At 41.1% G+C, this 19,864-nt stretch overlaps 1 protein-coding gene and 1 long non-coding RNA gene across 3 annotated transcripts in view; one reads left to right on the forward strand and one right to left on the reverse strand.

Moving 5' to 3' along the window:
• Window positions 1-19,864, forward strand: part of NCKAP1 (NCK associated protein 1) — a 268,727-nt gene that overhangs the window by 101,478 nt on the left and 147,385 nt on the right. For both annotated transcript variants that reach the window (XM_033944817.1, XM_033944818.1), the window contains 4 exons: window positions 2,893-3,053; window position 3,431; window positions 10,203-10,254; window positions 17,999-18,095. In XM_033944817.1, coding sequence (XP_033800708.1) covers window positions 2,893-3,053; window position 3,431; window positions 10,203-10,254; window positions 17,999-18,095 — 311 coding nt within the window. The remainder of the gene's footprint in view (window positions 1-2,892; window positions 3,054-3,430; window positions 3,432-10,202; window positions 10,255-17,998; window positions 18,096-19,864) is intronic.
• Window positions 3,890-16,570, reverse strand: LOC117360671. Its single transcript, XR_004539475.1, has 3 exons — window positions 16,229-16,570; window positions 9,802-9,907; window positions 3,890-4,033 (listed from the first exon to the last, which is right to left on the reverse strand). It is a non-coding gene; the product is annotated as an uncharacterized LOC117360671 (long non-coding RNA).

Raw genomic sequence — 19,864 nt, forward strand, 5'->3', positions numbered from 1 at the left:
CTCAAGCCTCCAGTTCTCAGACCGGGACAGCCTTCAAAAAGTTGCTATGATGCCATGTTGGTAGCTGTGCTCCCATGAATAAGGAGGAGACTGTGGCTTGCTGGGAAGTCTATAGGCAGATTTCTTCAGACCGCTGGGTTCTAGATCTTATTCGAAAGGGAGACAAGATTGATTTGATCACCCTTTAACAGATCTCTTTTGTGAATTCCTCTTTCCTCGACATATCAGTTGCTTTTGATACCCTGGGCCATGCAATATTGCTTAATAGATTTCAGGATTGTGGCATTCAGAGTTGGTCTTAAATGATTCAGTTCATTCTTGCAAAGGTAAAAGCAAGAAATGATCATGAATGGCAATTGTCTGGGCAGAGGGAGATAAAAGTGGAGTACTCCAGCATGTTCTGATTAGTAAAGCCAGACAACAGAAGACTGGCTTCTGAGGCATCTATCTCTAGATGGATTCATATGTGATTACATTGGCTAGGGGAACACTGCAGATATCGCTAAACCCACTCACCAGAGGAGTGGTTTCTTCTCAGCAGAATCGTGGGTAGTGCCACCCGAGAAATATGTAGGGGTGCTACATGGTATACTCTCCATACCTTTACGAAGTTCTACAGTGTGGACATAGTGGTTCGTGAGTTTGCTGCATTTGGGTCCTCAGTTTTGTGGGAAGGCTCATCTGTCCCACTCTAGACACACAAGACTGCTTTGGTACATCACCTACTGTCTGAAATCTTTTGCTCTTTGCACTACAAAGGGAAATTAGGTTCTTACCTCAATAATTTTTTTTGTAGTAGAAGGACAAAGGATTCCAGACATCCAACCCTGTAAGTTACTTCACCTGCTTTCTGCCTGGACAGATCTTGCAAGTCCTGAGATGAAGAATTTTCCAGCCAACCATGTACAAAAAAAGAATTGATGAAATCAAGAGCTCCAGAGCTATTGGTGCAGGTTGCACGCTAAGAGGTGAATGGTCATGCAGCTTAGAGGGAACATTGCTTTATTCCTTTTCACTTTTTATCTAATCAACTTTCTATCTCCTCCTCTCATCTCTTAGTGTTCATATTTCTCATCCTCTTATTCCCTTTTATCTGCTTCCCATTATCACATTTCTACCCTCATATATTCATTATTCTGCTCATTCATCTCCTTGACAACTCTCCCACATAGATCCAACATTTCTTTCATCTTTCCTCCTTATGGCTTACCTCACCCTCATTTTCTTCCTCTCTTTCTTTTTCTCTTCGTCCCACAAGTGCAACATCTCTGCTTTCTGCCCTTCCACTCCCCTCTCCCAAGTATGATATATCTCCTCTCTCTCCCCTTCCACCCCACCATCCATATCCGTTCTGCCTTTCCCTGTCCATCTTTCCTCTTCCTCCTCTGCTTTCCGAGTCATCTATATCTCCTTCCCCCTTCTGCCCCTCCCCTGAATCTTTCCCTTTCTTCATTTTGCTCTCTCCCTTTTGTCTCTCCACATCCATCTCTCCCTGACCACCTCAGCCTTCCTTCATGTCCATCTCCCCCACTCTTGCTCCCTCTGTCCTCCAAATCCATCTCTCACTGTCCTCCTTCTACCCCCTCTGCTGTCCCTGTCCATCTCTCCCTGTCCCTCACAAATCAGACATCTTTCCATCCCTCCTTCCTTCTCTTACCCCATTCCTGTGTCTTGCATCTCTTCCTCCCTCCCTCAAGTCCAACATATCTCTCTTCCCTCACACTCTTCTCTAAGACCTATATCACTCCCTTTCTAACTTCTACCCCTCCTCCGAATCTGAAAAGTCTTGGGAGGGGCCTTATTTCTAGGCAGCACTCCGGTGGAAATGGCTTCTTGCTGCTGGCCAGTGTACCAGCTGGTTGGCGCGTTCTGTCGCATCCCTTCCCTGACATCTACTCCTCCCCCTCCCCCTGCATCTACACTGAATTTCTTGTAACAGTTGCTGAGTGGCGAAACCAGTTCACAGCATCGCTCTGCCGCTGTCTTCTCTCCACTGCGACCTGCCCTCTCTGACCACTTTCTGTTTCCGCTGAGGCGGGCCGCAGTGGAGAGAAGATGGCAGAAGATCGACGCTGTGAATTGGTTCCACCGCCCAGCAACTGTTACAAGAAATTCAGGGTGGACACGCAGTTAGCATTTCTCTGCCCGCAGGATCCCTGTTGGCCCTATTACTACTGGCAATTTTTGGGGAAGCCAAGGCCCCTGTGGCCTCCCCTGTTCTGACGCCTATGACCCTTGTTGCAGATAGGCAATTTAGGTTTAATCTAAGAATTTGAAATTATTCAGTGTAAATTTGTTGCAGCATTTCTATATTTCAGGGATTGCATCCCATGTTTTCTGATCTAGTTACAGTTCATGCTGCCATAAGAATGTATTTGTAAATAGATGATCTTTTGTTGGCAGTAAACTAATACAGTTATTTTTTGGGGGGGGGAGTTGTATTTGCTTGTGTTATAAATAAAGAATTATATAAAAAAAGAAGATTCTTTGAAATGTTATTTTAAATAATGCGTCATATTGTTTTGTTTTATTATACAGGCTAGATAAATTTGGTTTTCCAGAAATACTTCTATTTGAATTATCTAAATGTTTTAATGTAAGCTTTTGCATATTTTTTGCATATGCTTTGCCTTTACTTTATAAAAACCAATATTATACCAATCACTTGAATAGTGTACAATACAAACAAGAATGTTAAAAGGAATCCTGCATCTTATACCTATTAAAATGTTTTGTGCATTATGAGAATATGATGAAAGTATTATCATAATATTACCTTTTATAGAGTTGAAATTTGAAAAACCAACTGATTTTGTCATACATTATTAGTTTTTGCCTAAATATTCCGCATTTTTAGTAATTGAATGCTTTTGATTGTTTTGTTTTTTTCAGTTGGATTTATTTTGTGTCATGGAATCCTGAATTCTGATGCTACTGCTTTGAGTCTTTGGAAGCTTGCCCTTCAGAGTAGTTCTTGTCTGTCTCTATTTAGAGATGAAGTTTTCCATATCCATAAAGCAGTAGAAGACTTATTTGTCAATATAAGGGGGTATGTTGTTCCTTTGACCTTTCATTAAAAAATGTAATACTAAAATTGTAGTTCTGGCGATGTATTTTAGGAGATTTGCTACACTTATGTTCCAGAAAAGTATACTGTATATTATGTTTGTAAAGAAATGTGTCCTGTTTCTGAAGATAAATGCTCGGTTTATACTCCTCAGCAGCCTAGAACATGTTGACATGGTTGTGCAGCATGTAACTGAGACTAATAGTTTAAACTGGAAATTGACATAGAATTTTATATCCCTTTTCTCTATCCTGGCAGTTTTGTTTTTTTTCCCAGTCAGGACTAACAAACACAGCTAAGATATATTTCACATCATAATTGTGGAACACACACACTCAGAATGAACAGGAAGGATAGCTGTAGAGTAGTAAGAGGCAAGAAATGATGTGAGTTTTGAATTCTGTGTAAAGCTGCTCAGCTTAAGTATGATCCCAAAGCAGGGCCCTGGTTGCTGTAGGAGTTTTCAGAATAAGATTGAAAATACAAACATTCCTCCTGGAATATAAACTGCCACCTATTAACCTATAGCATGCTGCTTGTAGTTTGGTTCAGTATTGTTTTATGTATTAACCTTATTACTTTGTTTTTTTGTTCATTTCTTTATATTAGTTGAAAAGGTGACTAATACAGCCACCACACCATTATCTTGTTCCACAGTACTTCATTCAAGTTATAAAATAAATACATGAGGCTCCTAGAGCAGCAGTCCTGCATAAATTACTGAGAAAAAAGACCAGCAAAAGATATTAATAGGAATTAAAACTGATAGTGAAAAGTGATTTTTAACAACTCAGAAAAAGATATGTCATTAATAAACCAATAATTCTTGTACTCTTCATCAGCTTTGGAATTGTAGACTGCCTCATAAAGATCTTGAAAAAACAGAATCTACAACAAGAAAAACTCCTCCATGCCAGTGAGTTATAAGAATCAGTATAGTCCAAGAGCCAAAGGAGGAAGGGTTTCCTAGAAAAAAAAATACATGTTGAAACAAAGAAACAACAGATAACGTTTGGCCAAATGACCCATCCGCAGCATACACTATCTCCTTCTCTTCCTAAGAGATCTCATATGCCTGTCCACACTTTCTTGAAATCAGGCACAGTCTTTGTCTCGACCACCTCTACCAGTGACTATTCACACATCAGGTGACTATTCCACACCAGGTGACACTTCCACAAAAAGTATTTCCTTAGATTTATTCCCTGAGCCTATCACCTCTTAACTTCATCCCATGCTCTCTCGCTGTGGATGGTTCTATTGTAGATCTCCAGGCCTACCTGATCATCAACAAACTCAAATTACAAAAAGAATTCTAGAATCTTTCTCCATTCTTAAATTTGGTCATCATGCCAACAAACAGAAGGAAAAGTGAGAGAACACCAGTACAGAAAAATATTTAAAGTATTAGGTTAACAACAAGGAAAAACAGTGGCAAATAAATAATGTGAACTAGAAAATATTAGTCTTGGAACTATATGTCAATCAAACCAAGCCCACAAATGGTTAAAGAAAGGTGAACTTTAACCTGAGGTTGAGAGATTAATAGTTGCAGGCCAGGACAATTGAATCAGATGTTCACAGCAAGTATAGAAAAATAGACAAAATGAAAATTATTTTGTAAGAAAGGCTAGAAATGTTATCTTTAAGATGGATACTATTAATCCCCAAACTCCCAGTCATTAAAAAAGAGCGCTAAACACTTAAGCAGTGCAGTCAGGCAAGCGAAGAAAAAGTCCAGTCTAACGGGTGAGGGAAACCTACTCCACCAACCTCACATCACTGGTGTAAAAACTTTCGCTGCTGAACTATATCAAAGCTTAATTACAGTGATGAAAATAGCAGTTCAAACTTGCTCAAAAACACTCCTAACAACTATGTGCAGCCATCCGATGATTGTTTCACACCGCACTGCCATTTCGTCAGGGCTGCAAGGGCTCACATAGAACAGGAAAACAGAGTCTGAATAACGAGGACTACAAGCAGTGGCCCCCCCACCGTTAGAGTGAGGCTTTTCTTTCACTTGCCTTGACCTGCACTGCTTAAGTTTAGTGCTCTTTTTGAATGATCTTGGGGAGTTTTTTTGGATTAATAATATTGATTTTTTTTGCCCCCTTTCCTCCTTTTGATTTTGTGATCTTTAAGATGGATGCAAAGTTCTGATGGGAGAAAATTTCAATACAATAAGGTAGTATGTTTTATCCAAAGAGACCATTACAAACACTACAAAATTACTGTATCTTAAAACCACTGGGATGATCCTGAGAGAACTGTGGAAAATGAAGATGTTGTGAACATCTAAAATATTCCTATTCTAGTTGATAAGCTTGATATAAGAAAAATGGGCATTATGTAAAGGAGAAAAACACAAGAGGCAGCATTGATAACAGAAATGTTATTTCCAAGTGATTATGTAATATAATGTGCAGAGGGAGAATCTCAAATACTAAGAAATGTAGTCAGAAACCAAGAAAACATGCAGAAAGATACAAACATATTTTTTTTATTGTATTGAGTGTCATAGGCCTAATTTTAATGTACTTTCTAATCATATCTCGATAAGTTGTCTTACAAATTTACAGACAGAAGCTCTCATTGGTACATGTGCTATAGTAAACACTAGTAAAAATTTTGAGAGATTAAATTATACTCCACATACCCTTAGGAGTGAAGTTCACTACTGTTATGGTGTCACAAAAGTTAACCCATTTGGAGATAAAGGCCCTTGGAAGAAAAGAAAGCTGAATAAAGTAATAACTTTCATACAACAATGATCTTTAAGTCTACCTTTTAATGTCAACAGCAAAGGTCTAGGCGGATTTCAACATTGATACTATAACCACTCATTCCTATTAAAAATGTATGTTTATAGTCTGAACCATAACTATTTTTTTTTCTTCTATTTCCCAACTTGTCAACTGCTGCATCTCTATTTTCTCATATACTTTGTTTATGAGAGTGTGCTATTTGTATGACCTAAATGTAATGTTTGGAAATGTTTACTGCCTTCTGATATGTTTAGGTGTTGGGATGGTTTTTAAATCTAAAAAAACGAAGTGTACATTTCAATTTAAAAACACTGTTTAAATTATGTATATTTTTTTAAACACTGTTTTTTAAACACTGTTTAAAATTATGTATATTTTTTCCTAAAAATAAAAAAGAAACATCCCATTTTATCGTTAGCCACATTGGTTTCAGATGAATGGGTTTAGGTTCCTCTGCAAGTAAACTGAGACAGAACTAGGTTATCCTCTATAGGGCCTGTGCCCAGTTTTTTAGTCTCTAGTCTAGCAGATGATGCGTCAACATTTAAAAAAGAACATCTTTTAAACTAGAAACTGGGGGAACAAAGGTAGGGGAGACCTGGGAAGCGCAGTTCGCATGTTATCAAGTGGAGGAGCACAATTATGCTTGCATTTGGGGGCTAGACTGTGGGAGTTGTTTGCTCAGGAGGAGGGGGTGTCCCTCTCATTGTCTAGCATTCATGCTAGTTTGCAAGAGTTACAACCAGTTAAGGACTACCAGAACATCTGGGGTAAATGGGAAGGGGAATTGCAGATTAATTTGGGACACTGGGATGTTGCTCGTACATTGAGGGCGACGCCTGGGGTGACCCCATGTGCTTGGTTGTGGGAAACGTATTATAGGGTGACCTCACGCGCCTATTACACTCGTACACAGTTGCATTACAGTGGAGGTCTCCCTACACCACGGTGTCATAAATGTGGGAAGGGGACACACTTTGGGACATGCTTGTTGGGTCCTGCCCCATCATCCAGCACTTCTGGAGGTGTATCATTCTTACATGTCAAGGTTAATTGAAGAGCCTTGCGCAGTACTCCGGCCCACTTTGTCTTGGATTTACCAGAGGCTTTTGGCCATTTGCCTAGGGGCATCGGGCTCTGTGTAGGAAAATGAGCTTACGTGGTCAGGAAATGTATTCTTCAGTGCTGGACGTTCCCTGACCCTCCGGTGTTTTGGCATTGGCGGAACGAGGTACATCAGTGTGGCCATCTGGGAGGCGCGAGATGCCGGAGGGGGCTAGGAAGCGTAAGATGTTGTTCTTGAATATCTGGGAGCCATATCTGCAAGCCTTGCATCCAAAGGGCCGCGAGGTGCGGTCTTAAGATGGGTGTCCTAATCTGGGCACTCAGTTAGTTGGTTTGGGAGAGTAATGGTGTGTATTGGTAGGGCGGGGTGGAGAGTGCCATTGGGAGGAGGGGAGGAGGGCTTGGGGAGGGGCTTGGGGAGGGGAGGTGGGGGGTGTAGACAAGTTCTGGCACTTAGTCACGGATAGGATAAGTGGGATTAGGTGGGGGGAGGGGGTGGGGTGGCATCTTCGGGGCTCATAAGATTCCAGGGCCTCGGAGTACCTTCCTGCCCTCCTTAATCTCGCTCTCCCTTTGTTGAGTGGGATGGGGAGGGATGTTTGGTTGATGTTAATCTTATCTGTATGTGCTAGTTATTATTGCATATGATGCATCATTGTTTGTGCTATGCACCCTTGGGATGTCCTGGTATTGTCTTTGCTGTTGTTTGCATCAATAAAAATTGTTTGAACCTAAACTAGAAACTGGGGGAAAGCCAACAGTCGCTCAGAAGAGCATGGTTCAGGATAAGGCATCTTTAAAATAATATCATAAAAGGAAAGACAGAGCATCCCGATAGTGAGATTGTAATGCAGGCCACAGTAGACCAGGTTTCCTTAAATACAAAGCAGGCTGATTTTAAAGATTGCAAATTATCCATGCCAACTACTGAACAAATTGCAAATAGATATGACAAGCATTGTTTGAAATGTCTGTATGCAGATACCAGAAGACTAAGAAACAAGATGGGAGGGTTAGAATATATTGCACTAAATGAAAAGATAGATATAATAGACATCTCTGAGACCCGGTGGAAGGAAGATAACCAGTGGAACACTGTCTTACTGGGGTGCAAGCTACATCATAGTGATAGGGTGGATTGAATCAGTGGAGGCGTAGCATTATATATTAAGGAGGACCTCGAATCAAATGGACTGAAAATTTTACAGGGGCAGAAATACACCTTGGAATCCCTATGTGATAGAAATTCCATGTGTAAGGGGAAAAGGATAGTGATGGTGTACTACTGTCCGCTGGACCAGGATGAACGGACAGAATGCTGAAATGTTATCAGACATTAGGGAGTATAACAAACTGGGGTAACACAATAATAATGGGTGATTTCAACTACCCTGATATTGATTGGGTAAATGTAACATCAGGACATGCAAGGGAGAATTCCTTGATGAAATCAAGGACTGCTTTATGGAGCAGCCAACTCAGGAACCAAACAAGAGTTGAAGCAATTCTATATCTATTCTGTAGTGGGAGCGCATAAATTGGTGTGGGAGGTAATGATGCCTGGGGCCGCTTGATAACAGTGATCATAACATGATCAGATTTGATATAATCCCAGGAATAAGTTTGCAAAAGAAATCCAGTATAACAGCACTTAACTTTAAAAAAAGGAGACTATGATAGCATGAGGAGAATGGTAAAAAAGAAATGTAGAGGTGCAGGCTGCAAAGGTTAAAAATATACATCGGACGAAGATGTTATTCAAAAAATACCATCCTGGAAACCCAGACTAGATATATTCCATATATTAAAAAAAAGAAGGAAGGAAGACAAAAATGCAGCCAGCATAGGTTAAAAGTGAGGTGATGGAAGCTATTAGGCCAAGAAAGAATCCTTCAGAAAGTGGAAGAGAGGCTCCAACTGAAAAATAGATTGTACACAACATAAGAAATGTCAAGTTAAATGCAGGCACTAATAAGGAGGTGTAAAATGAGACCTTGAAAAGAAGATTGTGCTGGAAGCAAAAAACACATAGTAGAAACTTTTTAGGTATTGTAAAAGCAAGAAACTGGGAAGAGAGATTGTTGGACATGCTAGACAACGAAGGGATAGAAGGGGGACTCTCAGGGGAGGCAAGACCATAGCGGGAGAGATTAAATGAATTCTTTGCCTCAGTCCTTCATCAAAGAAGATGTGGGGGAGCTACTGGTGCCAGAAGTAGTATTGAAATTCTGAGTGAATCGGAGAAACTCAAACAAGATCTCTGTAACGGTGGACGATGTAATGTGTTAGTTTGACTAATTGAACAGTATCAAATTGCCTGGGTTGGATGGTATACATCCCAGAGTGCTGGTGAACTTGCAGAGCTATTGTTAGTTGTCTTTAAAATACAGCATAGTACCAGAAGACTGGAGGGTGGTCTAATGTGACAACTGATTTTTAAAAAGGGTTTCAGAGATGATCCGGGAAATTATAGACTGGTGAGTCTATCGTCAGTGCTGGGCAAAATGGTAGCGACTATTATAAAGAACAAAATGACAGAACATATACTTAATATTATTGGCTTGCTTATAAATTATATATAAATATACTTGAGCAACTCACTCATAAATTCATCAGTCCTTCTGTTCACCCAAGTGCACACAAAATATGCTCACAATATATGTTCATAAAGTCTTCAGTATTTAATTACCAAGACCTCAGCACCACCACCTCGCCGCCCAATTGTTTTTGAAAGTGGGTAGATTTACATGGATATTTCTTCATTGGTCATGGAAATATTGTAATTATTTTCATAATATTCACATTGTGTTATTTATAGTTTTCTTTAATACACTCTATTTTTAACTTTCCCATACAATTTTGTCATGAGTTGTATGGTTCTGAAGACCCAGCTGAACTTACCTTAAAGCGGTTCAAGCTGTACTCAAGAAAATGAAGATAGCAGACAAGGGATGGAGAAATTCAGTCTTATGTAGAGGCTCATCTAGAGTGGGGAGTATGGGATACACTGTTAAAAGAAGGAAGATGTTTGTTATATTCTGATGTTATAAGAAGGAAGATGTTTCTGTCATATTTTGCTGACTAGTCAGTTAATAGGGACGCTGCTCTGGTTTCTGCTGAAACAGTATTGGAAATGGGGCAAGGGAGAATTTTGGCAAAGTATGTTGCCGTTAATAAAGTACTGTAGAACCTTTCCCATTTAAAAACCTCAGTGTCAAGGGAGTTATGGCAGACATTGTCACAAATAGTTTCCTTCCAATTGTTGCTTTGATTAAATATTTTTGTTCATTTGCAGCTAACAGACAAACGCATTAATGATATAAGAGAATGTAAAGAGGCTGCTATATCACATGCGTAAGTAACTGTATTAATATTATTCTAGTAGATCATAGGAATTTAATTTAAATCTACTTGTAATTTTATGAGTATATAACATTTTCTCAGACCTTCAGTGTTGCTATTTACAAACATATACCGTACTGCATTATCTTACTGAATCTATAAAAATTGAATACAATTTTGTACTAGTAAAACAGGAATGTGCATTCATCAGTGTAGATTTGATTTTAGTGTATGCAAATTGAAAATTAAGTGACCCCTTATTTGTTGGCCCATCAATGTGTTTGTAACAGTTTTGAGGGTTGCTATAAGTTGAAAACCCAGACAAATGTTTTCCCCGGCAGAGAATTTAGATTTCAAGTTGTAGAACTGGAAACCTTAAAAAAATCATTCCTCACTTATAGCTATCTAATGACACTGGCTGTTGCTGTCATTTAAGCAAGGCCTTGAATACCATGTTTCCCTGGTATAAGCCCTATCCCAACAATAAGCCCTAGTCCTGAGATTTGCCATCAACTCTTCAACATGCCCCCAACTGCCAAAGCCGAACCCCTGCTAACCCTCCTTCCTTCCCTCCCTCCCCGCCTACTGTGAGTGAGCCCTACCTTCATCCAAAGCAGCGTCAGGCCTGCAGCGCTCTAAACAGGCTGCTTCAGCCTTGTCCGTTGAGGATTTCACTCTGCCGTATTACTGAGAGAACTGACGGCAAGCCAATCACGGAGCGGAGCGGGACCAGGCAGGGAGCGCAAAGGCATTTCTGCCTTATGCGCCGCTCTGCAGGGAAAAAGGCAGCTGACCACGCCAGTTAAAAAAAAGGTATTGGGGAGCTGCTGGCTTCGGGCTTCCCGCACCAGCCCACCAGACATACCTACGTGTAGAGGAGGAAAAACCAATTAAAAAAAAAATTCTGAATCAAATTTTTTTTCTTGGTTTTTACTCCTCTACAGGTGGGTGCATCTTATAGTACGGTGCATCTTATAGGTGCATCTTATAGATGCAAAAATACAGTAACTTCTGGGGCCAAAGGGGTCAGAGTGAAAGTTGGACTGCTGGGGATATCAATTTTAAAATTTTAATAAGTGGATGTCTGAATTTCAGTTTTGGCACTGGAACTGGTCTAAAATCTAAAGTTAGTAATTATTTGATTTTGACTGGAAAGGCCAGTGCATTTTCAGCTGAAAATTGAACCCCAACACCACCAAGTACTGCCAGAGAGTGGTGCTGCTGGACTGGCCATCTCTATGCCCTCCTACCACCCAGAGGCCTTCACCAGGCCTACCTTTGAATATTCTGGTGGTTTAGTGGCCTCTTCTGGGCAGGAGCAATCCCTAGTCACTCAATCAAAATAGTTGCCATAGTTTCTGTCTAGTAGTACTGTAGAAATGATTAATAGTAGTAGTAGTAGGATCCATGCAATGTTTCCTCTATCCAGGGAAGCAGATGTTCAAATCATGATGTGTTCTGAGTGGCAGTTGTTTTGGGCTGGGCTGGGCTGGTGCGTGGTGAGAGGGGGGATGCAAAGACAAGCAAGTTTTGAAAATTATGTCAAATTGTATTTTAAAAAAATTGAGAAGTTAAATTATTTCTGCTGAACTGAAAAGAAAATATAAAAAACTATATAAAATATGCCACACTGCACAGAATGTATTTTGACCTTTACAAAAACAATAATATTAGACAAATGAATCTAAGTAAACACAATGCATTTTGTTAAGGAACAAAATTATCTAAATACCTATTGCAAAATTATCTAAATACCAAATACCAGTGCAATAGGTAAGACATTCTAGACACATGAGTAGTGTCCCCATGGCTGCGTGCCATCTACAGAAGGAATCCACTCCAGATTTTCTCTTTGTGCTTCTGCTGTGCTGCTGCGTGCCATCTACAGAACAAAATTATCTAAATACCTATTTCCAGTGCAATAGGTAAGACATTCTAGACACATGAGTAGTGTCCCCATGGCTGCGTGCCATCTACAGAAGGAATCCACCCAGATTTTCTCTTTGTGCTTCTGCTGTACTTCACTGGGCTCCTTAGCTCCACCTACAGTTTTTCCCTTCTGCACACGTGCCAGCAGGAGTGTGTGTGTGTTCTGCTCTCCACATTTTATTATTTATTTGGTGTGTTTTCGTCCCTTTTTCAAGGTTTCTGATTCCCGGAGAAATTATCCATCTCTGCTTGCATTAAGATCATACAGATTTCAGTCTGTAGCTGACAGGCTAGTCCTTGGTGGTACATGTCAGCCAGCCTGCATTTACTTCACAGGAGCTCAGGGCTGTCCCTACCTTTCTCCTTCTGCCAAACGAAGGTTTGGCATCTGTTGGAGACTCGGCAGTATCTCGCAGGTTGCCAGCTGTGTCTTCTCACCTCTGCCCATCCCTGAGCGCGTCCATTGGTCTGCAGGGTTGGAGGTACAGTCAGGCATAGGGTCTGACTGGCAGCCTGAAGATCAGCATTGCAGAGGCATTCCCAGCATGAGGCAGTAATTTTCTGATTCCAACTACTGTAAGAGAGCTGTCACAGCCTGTAAGGTGAATTGGGGGAGGTTTAAAATTCAAAGTTTTAAAGGTATCTATATGTTCCCCTGTGCTCCCCCACCTGAAAAATCCTAAAATCTCCGTTTTTGTAGTTTGTTTAATGTAAAAAAAATATTGTGTTTATGATGCAATTTTCTTAGTGGCAGCCAACTTGGATTTTTAACTAACTTTTTTCCTAAAGCTCCCTGCTTCTCCAGAACTGCAGTTTTTGCCTCAAAACCTTGTTGGGATGGAGTCTTTGGGCTCTCTTAGTGTGAATTCTTGCCAGGCTTGTGCAAATTTAGTGCCTCGGGAGCATCCTTGCATCATGTATCACATGGCACGGCCGGGAGAGGCGGCAGCATCTAGCTTAGCCTCTCCCATTCTGAAGCAGCTGACCAAATGCTTGGCTAGCCCAGTGGTATGGTTTTCTTTATTTTGGGGGCATGGCACAGCTGCTAGTTTTGTGCATTTGGCTGTGAACCCTCCACAGCCTAAAAAACACAAAGTTAAGTCATTAAAGGGTGACTCTATGCCCCAGAAGCAGGTGGCTTTCCTCCTTGGCTCATGATAGGCAGAGTCATTCAGTGGATCACAGTCCATTCGGACCACGTCATTCTAATGGCTCCATTGGCCTTGCAGACCATGATACGCAGATCTGATGTGTCTTCGCAAGGGTCACAGCTTTCGCTGAAGTGTCCATCCAACCTGCTTACACAGGGTCTGGTCTGCATGGAGGACTCAAATCGCTTTGCTCTTATGGCATGGCTATTGAACACAATGGCATAGCCATTGAACACTATGGCATAGCCATAGAACACAAAGGTTATTCTGACGTGGTTATTGACACTCTTCTCAAGTCTAAGAAGTCATCCACAGTTTCTGCTTATGCTAATATGTGAAAGGCTTTCTAACATTGGTGTGCTCAGGACCAGATGGACCCTTATTCAGCTCCTATCTCAGTGATTCTTGCCTCTGGCCTCACTGTTGCGTCTCTTTGGGTTCAGGTAACCAGGCTCTCTTGTTTTAGATCCTTGGATCATCGTTCCTCTTTAGTGTCTCATCATGATGTTTGCTAGATTTCTGATGGGGACTCTTCGCATCAGACCACTGGTCAAGCAGCCGTTCCCTTCCTGGGACTTTAACCTATCATATCTAACCTCACAAAGGCACCCTTGAATCCCCTTTGGGATGCTTCCTTCTTGGACTTGACGCTCAAGACCATGTTCTGGTTGCTTCAGGCTCTTTCTATAGGGAACTGCTCCTCTGCATCTCGAAGACTGGAATTTCCCTGCGTATAATTTCTTCCTTTCTGCCGAAGGTGGTTTTGGCTTTCATGTAGCTGACAAGAGTGTTCTCTTATTTCATTAAGTACCAGTTTGCAGAAACAAAATCTGTTTGACATTGTTTCAGATCATTGATTGAACCATATCCATGTCATTCTCTTCTTGGTTGGGCTGAGAACTTTTCAGCATCCCCTCGTAGCTATTAAAGGAGCACAGTATTGTATGTCAAAAAAGAATTTTAATCAGGGGTTTCCTTAGGTGTATTGGTTCTCATTTTACCTATCATGACAAATCTTGGATCCTACTGAGGAATGCATCATTTAAAAGAAGTAGTTTATTTGTCTTTATCTTGACAATTTCTATCTTTGGGATTCTAGTTCATTAGAGTGGTGTCTACCACCAGGAACCTTCATTCACATTTATTAGGAACTTATTCTTTAATCAAGGGAAAGAAAGACTTGATCCCGGTCCCTTTCACAGCCATTGAGCTATCTATTGCAGTAACTTTTTGTGAACAGTTGTTATTTGTGAAACATCACTAATTACTAGTGCTGCCCGATTCAGGAAAAAAAATTTCGATTCAAATTCGATTCAGCCTATTGAATCGATGATTCGATTCGATTTTCTGCCCAATATTTTTTTAAAACATCCTGGTGGGTTTATTTTATAGCCTCTTCACCCCTTTGCCCTCTCCTAACCACACTGGTGCTATGGTGTAAACAAAATAAACAAAAAGAGCTTTTCCTCTCTCTGTTAAATCCTAACTCACGTTCGTGGTTTAACACCAGCTCTGGCAGGATACACGTTTCAAATCTGACATATTGTAATCACAAAACTGAAAATAAAATTAGTTTTTCTACCTTTAGTTCTCTGGTCATTATTCAAATCTTGTTGGTCCCAGGCTCTGGTTGTTTTCTGATAACTTGCTTGCCAGGATCTCCTTCTTTCTTCTTCTTCTCCGTGCTAACCATCCATCTTCCATCTCTGTCCTCATCTTCCGTTTCCCTTCCCCTCCCAGAGTCTGGCATCTTCCTTTTTTTGTCGTCCATCCACAGATCCACCTTCTCTCAACTACCCTTTCATCCAGCATCACTCCCTTCTTCCCCACCATCCCAGGGTCCACCATCTCTCCCTTTCTATTCCTTTCATCCCTAAATCCCATTGTCCACCATCTCTCTCCATCCTCTGTTTTAGACCCATTGATTTCTTCCCCCCAAATCATGGCATATGCATGTCTCTTTGAACCCCCCTTTCCTCCCTCCCTCCGTGTACCAGACCTGAACGTCTGCACCCCCCTGAAAGGCCTACACCCCACCCTTGAAGACCAAGCCTGTCCCCCGCCCCCCCCCGAAAGCCTACACACCCCACCCCTGAAGGCCTGCATGTCCCCCCCGAAGGAATACACCTTACCCCTGAAGACCAACCTGTCCCCCCCTGAGGGCCTGCATGTCCCCCCCCTAAATGCCTACACCCCACCCCTGAAGACCAGCCTGCACCCCCTGAAGGCATGTACCACCCCCCGGAAGGCCTGCATCCCGCCCCACACGAAGGACTATACCCCCCCCCCCCCAGAAGGCCTGCATGTTTAATTTATCTAAATTCAACAGCCTGCCCTGCAGAAGAAGATCGCTGGCTCTAGCAATCTTTGCAAGCTGCCATAGGTTGTCCAAGTTGTCTTCTCTCTGCTGTGGTCCTGCCCCTTCTCTGACGTTAGAGAAGGAGGCGGGACCGCAGCAGAGAGAAGACAACTCGGACGACCTATGGCAGCTTGAAAAGATTTCTAGAGCCAGCGATCTTCTTCTGCAGGGCAGGCTACTGAATTTCGGTAAATTGCTACAGGAAGCCGGACACTAGCAGGGAAGCCACTTCCCGACTGACCCTCCCCACTCGCCCTCTAAAGCAGGAACGACAGGCCAGGAAGAGGCAGCGCTGCCGCTCCTGCTTTAGGGGCGAGGAGGGAGGGTCAGTCAATCGGGAGACTGATTTTTTGGTGTAGTAAATCGATTCGAATCGATTCACCCGAAGTGAATCGATTTGAATCGTGAATATGGATAGCACTACTAATTACATCTTTCATTGAAGAAGTTTTTTTACTGTTGACCGTTTAAAATTTCATTTTTGTGTGCATATTTGGGATATATTAGTTCAAAGTAATAAAATCAGAATGATACATATTGAACTTACCCTAATGAGGTACATAGTCCTGGCAAGCCAGAGCTGGGACCATCTGAGACTGGGATATGTGTCTTAGACTAGAGGATATGGGGGACAGGCCTAGTAGATCTCTTGGATTTAGCTCTTTTCAGTTGCAGTTGAAAGTGAGTTACTTTCAGATACAATTATTATTTTCCTGTGAAGCAATGGAGAGTTAAGTTACTTGCCAGTGATTATAAGGTGCATCAGTAGTATTTGAACCCTGGCTTTTCTGGTTCTCAGTTCAAGTTCAAGTTCACTTTATTTTTGATGAATCGCCTATTTAATACATTCTAAGCGATGTACAATTAAAAAAACAAATTATAAGAGAACATACAATCATATTAGTACTACATTAATAACAGCAAATAAATATTTGTTAAATAATTACATAAAACAGAAAAGATCTCTATACATAATGTTAAAAACAAACATGAAAGAGAGGGAAAGGGGGGGAAAAGTTACAAATTTTTTCTCTTAATGGGAGGAAAAAACATATATTAGGGAAAAAAAACAAAGGGAGGGGGGAAAAAAAAAAAGAGATTAATTAATCGATAAAAGCATCATTTGAATAAGAAAGTTTTAAAAGTTTTTTTAAAAGAGACAAGATCTCTATCCTTTCTAATAAAAAAAGGTAGAGTGTTCCAGAGTTGGGGAGCTAAAACAGAGAACATATCGTTTCTCCTTGTTCCCACCAATTTTTAAGGAAGGGACCAATAATAAACTCTTGTTGTGACGATCGAAGGGATCGATTTGAATGATATGGAATAATCATTCTGGATATAAATTGAGGGGTATTATATAGTAGGACCTTAAAGACTAGAAATGCTATTTTAAACGTTATTCTATGATTAATAGGTAGCCAGATGTGACTTAATAAGAAGGGGTGTTACGTGTCGTATTTTTTTGCTTTATGTATAAGTTTTATGGCAGTATTTGGATTATTTGGAGTCTTTTCTTTTCTTTTTGGGAAATATTATATAATAAAGAATTACAGTAGTCTAATTTGGAAATGATCATAGAATGAACAAGGATATTAACAGATTTAGGTTCTAGAAAGGATGAAATAGATCTTATCAAACGTAATTTATAAAAACAGGATTTAACTGTTTGACTTATGTGATCATGAAAAGATAGGTTCGTATCAATAGTAACTCCTAAGAATTTTTATGGATGAAACAGATTCAATTGTGTTATTTTCAAGCAAAAAAAGGGGATACTGGGTATAATGTTTTTTTTCCATGTAAATAGCATTGTTTGTGTTTTTTGTATATTAGTGAGAGTTTATTGTTGCAGAGCCAGTTTTTATTATATCCAATTTTGGTGTTGATGGCTATAATTTCATCATTATTTTTGGGATCAAGTGGATGGAGAAGTTGGATATCATCAGCATAAGAAAATGCCTGCTTAACCACTAGGCTGCTACTCCCCATCTTCAGCACTTCTTACCTGCTTGCTGTTTCACAGCAAGGAAATGGTCACATTGGGTAGAAATTATAACATTGTATTTGGAGCTGCCGTGTAGCCCAGGATCCCCCAAAACGCATGGCTTAGGGCATCGTCATAGCTATCCCCCTCACCCTTTAAATACAGCATCCTTAAACTCTTAAAAAATAATGAATATGGTAATCAAAATTGTATGTTCAGAAGTTCTTGACTTGGAAACCTATAGATAAATTATACATAAAACAATTCTGAAATAGTTTATTGCTTATTTGAGAAGACCTCATTAACTTCAGTTTTTGCTTTTATTTATGATAGTGGTGCAACACACAGAGAGAGACGCAAGTTTTTACGGTCTGCACTGAAAGAGTTGGCGACTGTTCTTTCTGACCAGCCTGGTTTACTGGGTCCCAAGGTATAGGACTGTGTACAAATAATATCTTACACAGGTTGAAGTTCACATTTGTAATATTTGTTTGTTTTTTACTCATAAAAGTGCCTTTCATTTTTGGACACTGTACTTATAGAATAATCTTCTGAAGCCTTTGACTTGTTCTGCTTGGCTTACCCAGATAAGGAGTAAGGATATGGCTGACAGGGAGTACCTATTTTAGGCCCTCTTTTACTAAGCCAAGGTAGAGGTTTCTACTGCGGCCTTGGGCACTAAATAATAATAATAATAATACTCCGATGCTGCTCCGATGCTCATAGGAATTCTGTGAGCATCGGCATATTTAGTGCCCTGGACGTGGTAGAAACCTTTACTGCAACTTATAAAAGCGGGGGGGGGGGGGGGGAGGTAGGTACTTGTTTGTGCATTTTGAATGGTCGAGTTCTTTGAATAATGGAGTTATTTTTTTATTTTATCTTTCTATAGTGGTTTGTAAACCAATTTGATTTTCAGTGCAGTGCTAGCAGTAAATCAAAGTTATATAACATAACATATAATCTCCTTAACTACACTGTAATACTGTATAGAATGTTGAATTGAATAAGTAGCATGTATAGGCTTTTAGGCCAGCTGCAATTATTTTGTAAATTCTTGAAAACTTTGTTGTTCTCGCAATTTTTAAATGGTTTAACTACAGCCTCAATGAAATGATAATATTATAGTTATTTTTCTTATGCTTTTCTTATGTACATTAGTTTTTAATTAGCTCTTCCTTCTCTTAAGTTTTCTGCTATGTACCGTATTTTCACGCATATAACGCGCGCGTTATACATGATTTTACAAACCGTGCATAACCATGCGCGTTATACGTGTGAGCGCGTTGTACAAATTTTTTTTTTTTCATTCTTATCTGGCATTCCCCCTGCAAACCGGCATCCTCCCCCCCCCCCCCCTGCTCGCATCACCCCCCCCCTCCCCTGCGATCCTACATCCCCCCCCAGCACCGCAAAGACAACTCTTACCCGATTGGGCACCAGCACCAATGCACAGCATGTGCCAATGCCTGAAGATCCTCCCTTGTTGGGTTGGGCTGGGCGGTGCGAGAGAGATCCTCCTTCTTCCTGTGCCGGGCTGGACTAGGCTTTGAGCATTTGCGCATGCTCAAAGCCTTCTGGTCTCGCTCTCTCCGAGATAATCTCGGAGAGAGCAAGACCAAAATGCTTTGAGCATGTGCAAATGCTCAAAGCCTAGTCCAGCCCGGCACAGGAAGAAGGAGGATCTCTCTCGCACTGCCCAGCCCAGCCCAGCCCAACCCAACGAGGGAGGATCTTCAGGCACTGGCACATGCTGTGCATTGGTGCTGGTGCCGGTGCCCAATCGGGTAAGAGTTGTCTTTGCGGTGCTGGGGGGGATGTAGGATCGCGGGGGAGGGGGGTGACGCGAGCGGGGGGGGGGAGAATGCCGGTTAGCAGGGGGAATGCCGGTTAAGATTATCTCGGATCAGGGGGAGAAGGGGGGTGACGCGAGCGGGGGGGGAGGATGCCGGTTCGGAGTAGGCGGGAGGAGGTTTTAGCATGCGCGGTATACACGTGTGCGCGCTATATTAAAATTTTATTACATAAATTTCTGCTCCCCGTGCGCTATACCCGTGTGCGCGTTTTACACGGGTACGCGGTATATGAGTGAAAATACGGTACTCTAGTCTTAATTATATTTGAACTGAGTCGAGCTCTACTGGGAGATGACCCGGTATATAAACCAAAAATTAGATTAGATAGTACAAAGCGTTTGGA

The sequence above is a fragment of the Geotrypetes seraphini genome, chromosome 5 (assembly GCF_902459505.1).
Source record: "Geotrypetes seraphini chromosome 5, aGeoSer1.1, whole genome shotgun sequence".
In the NCBI taxonomy this organism is placed as follows: Eukaryota; Metazoa; Chordata; class Amphibia; order Gymnophiona; family Dermophiidae; genus Geotrypetes; species Geotrypetes seraphini.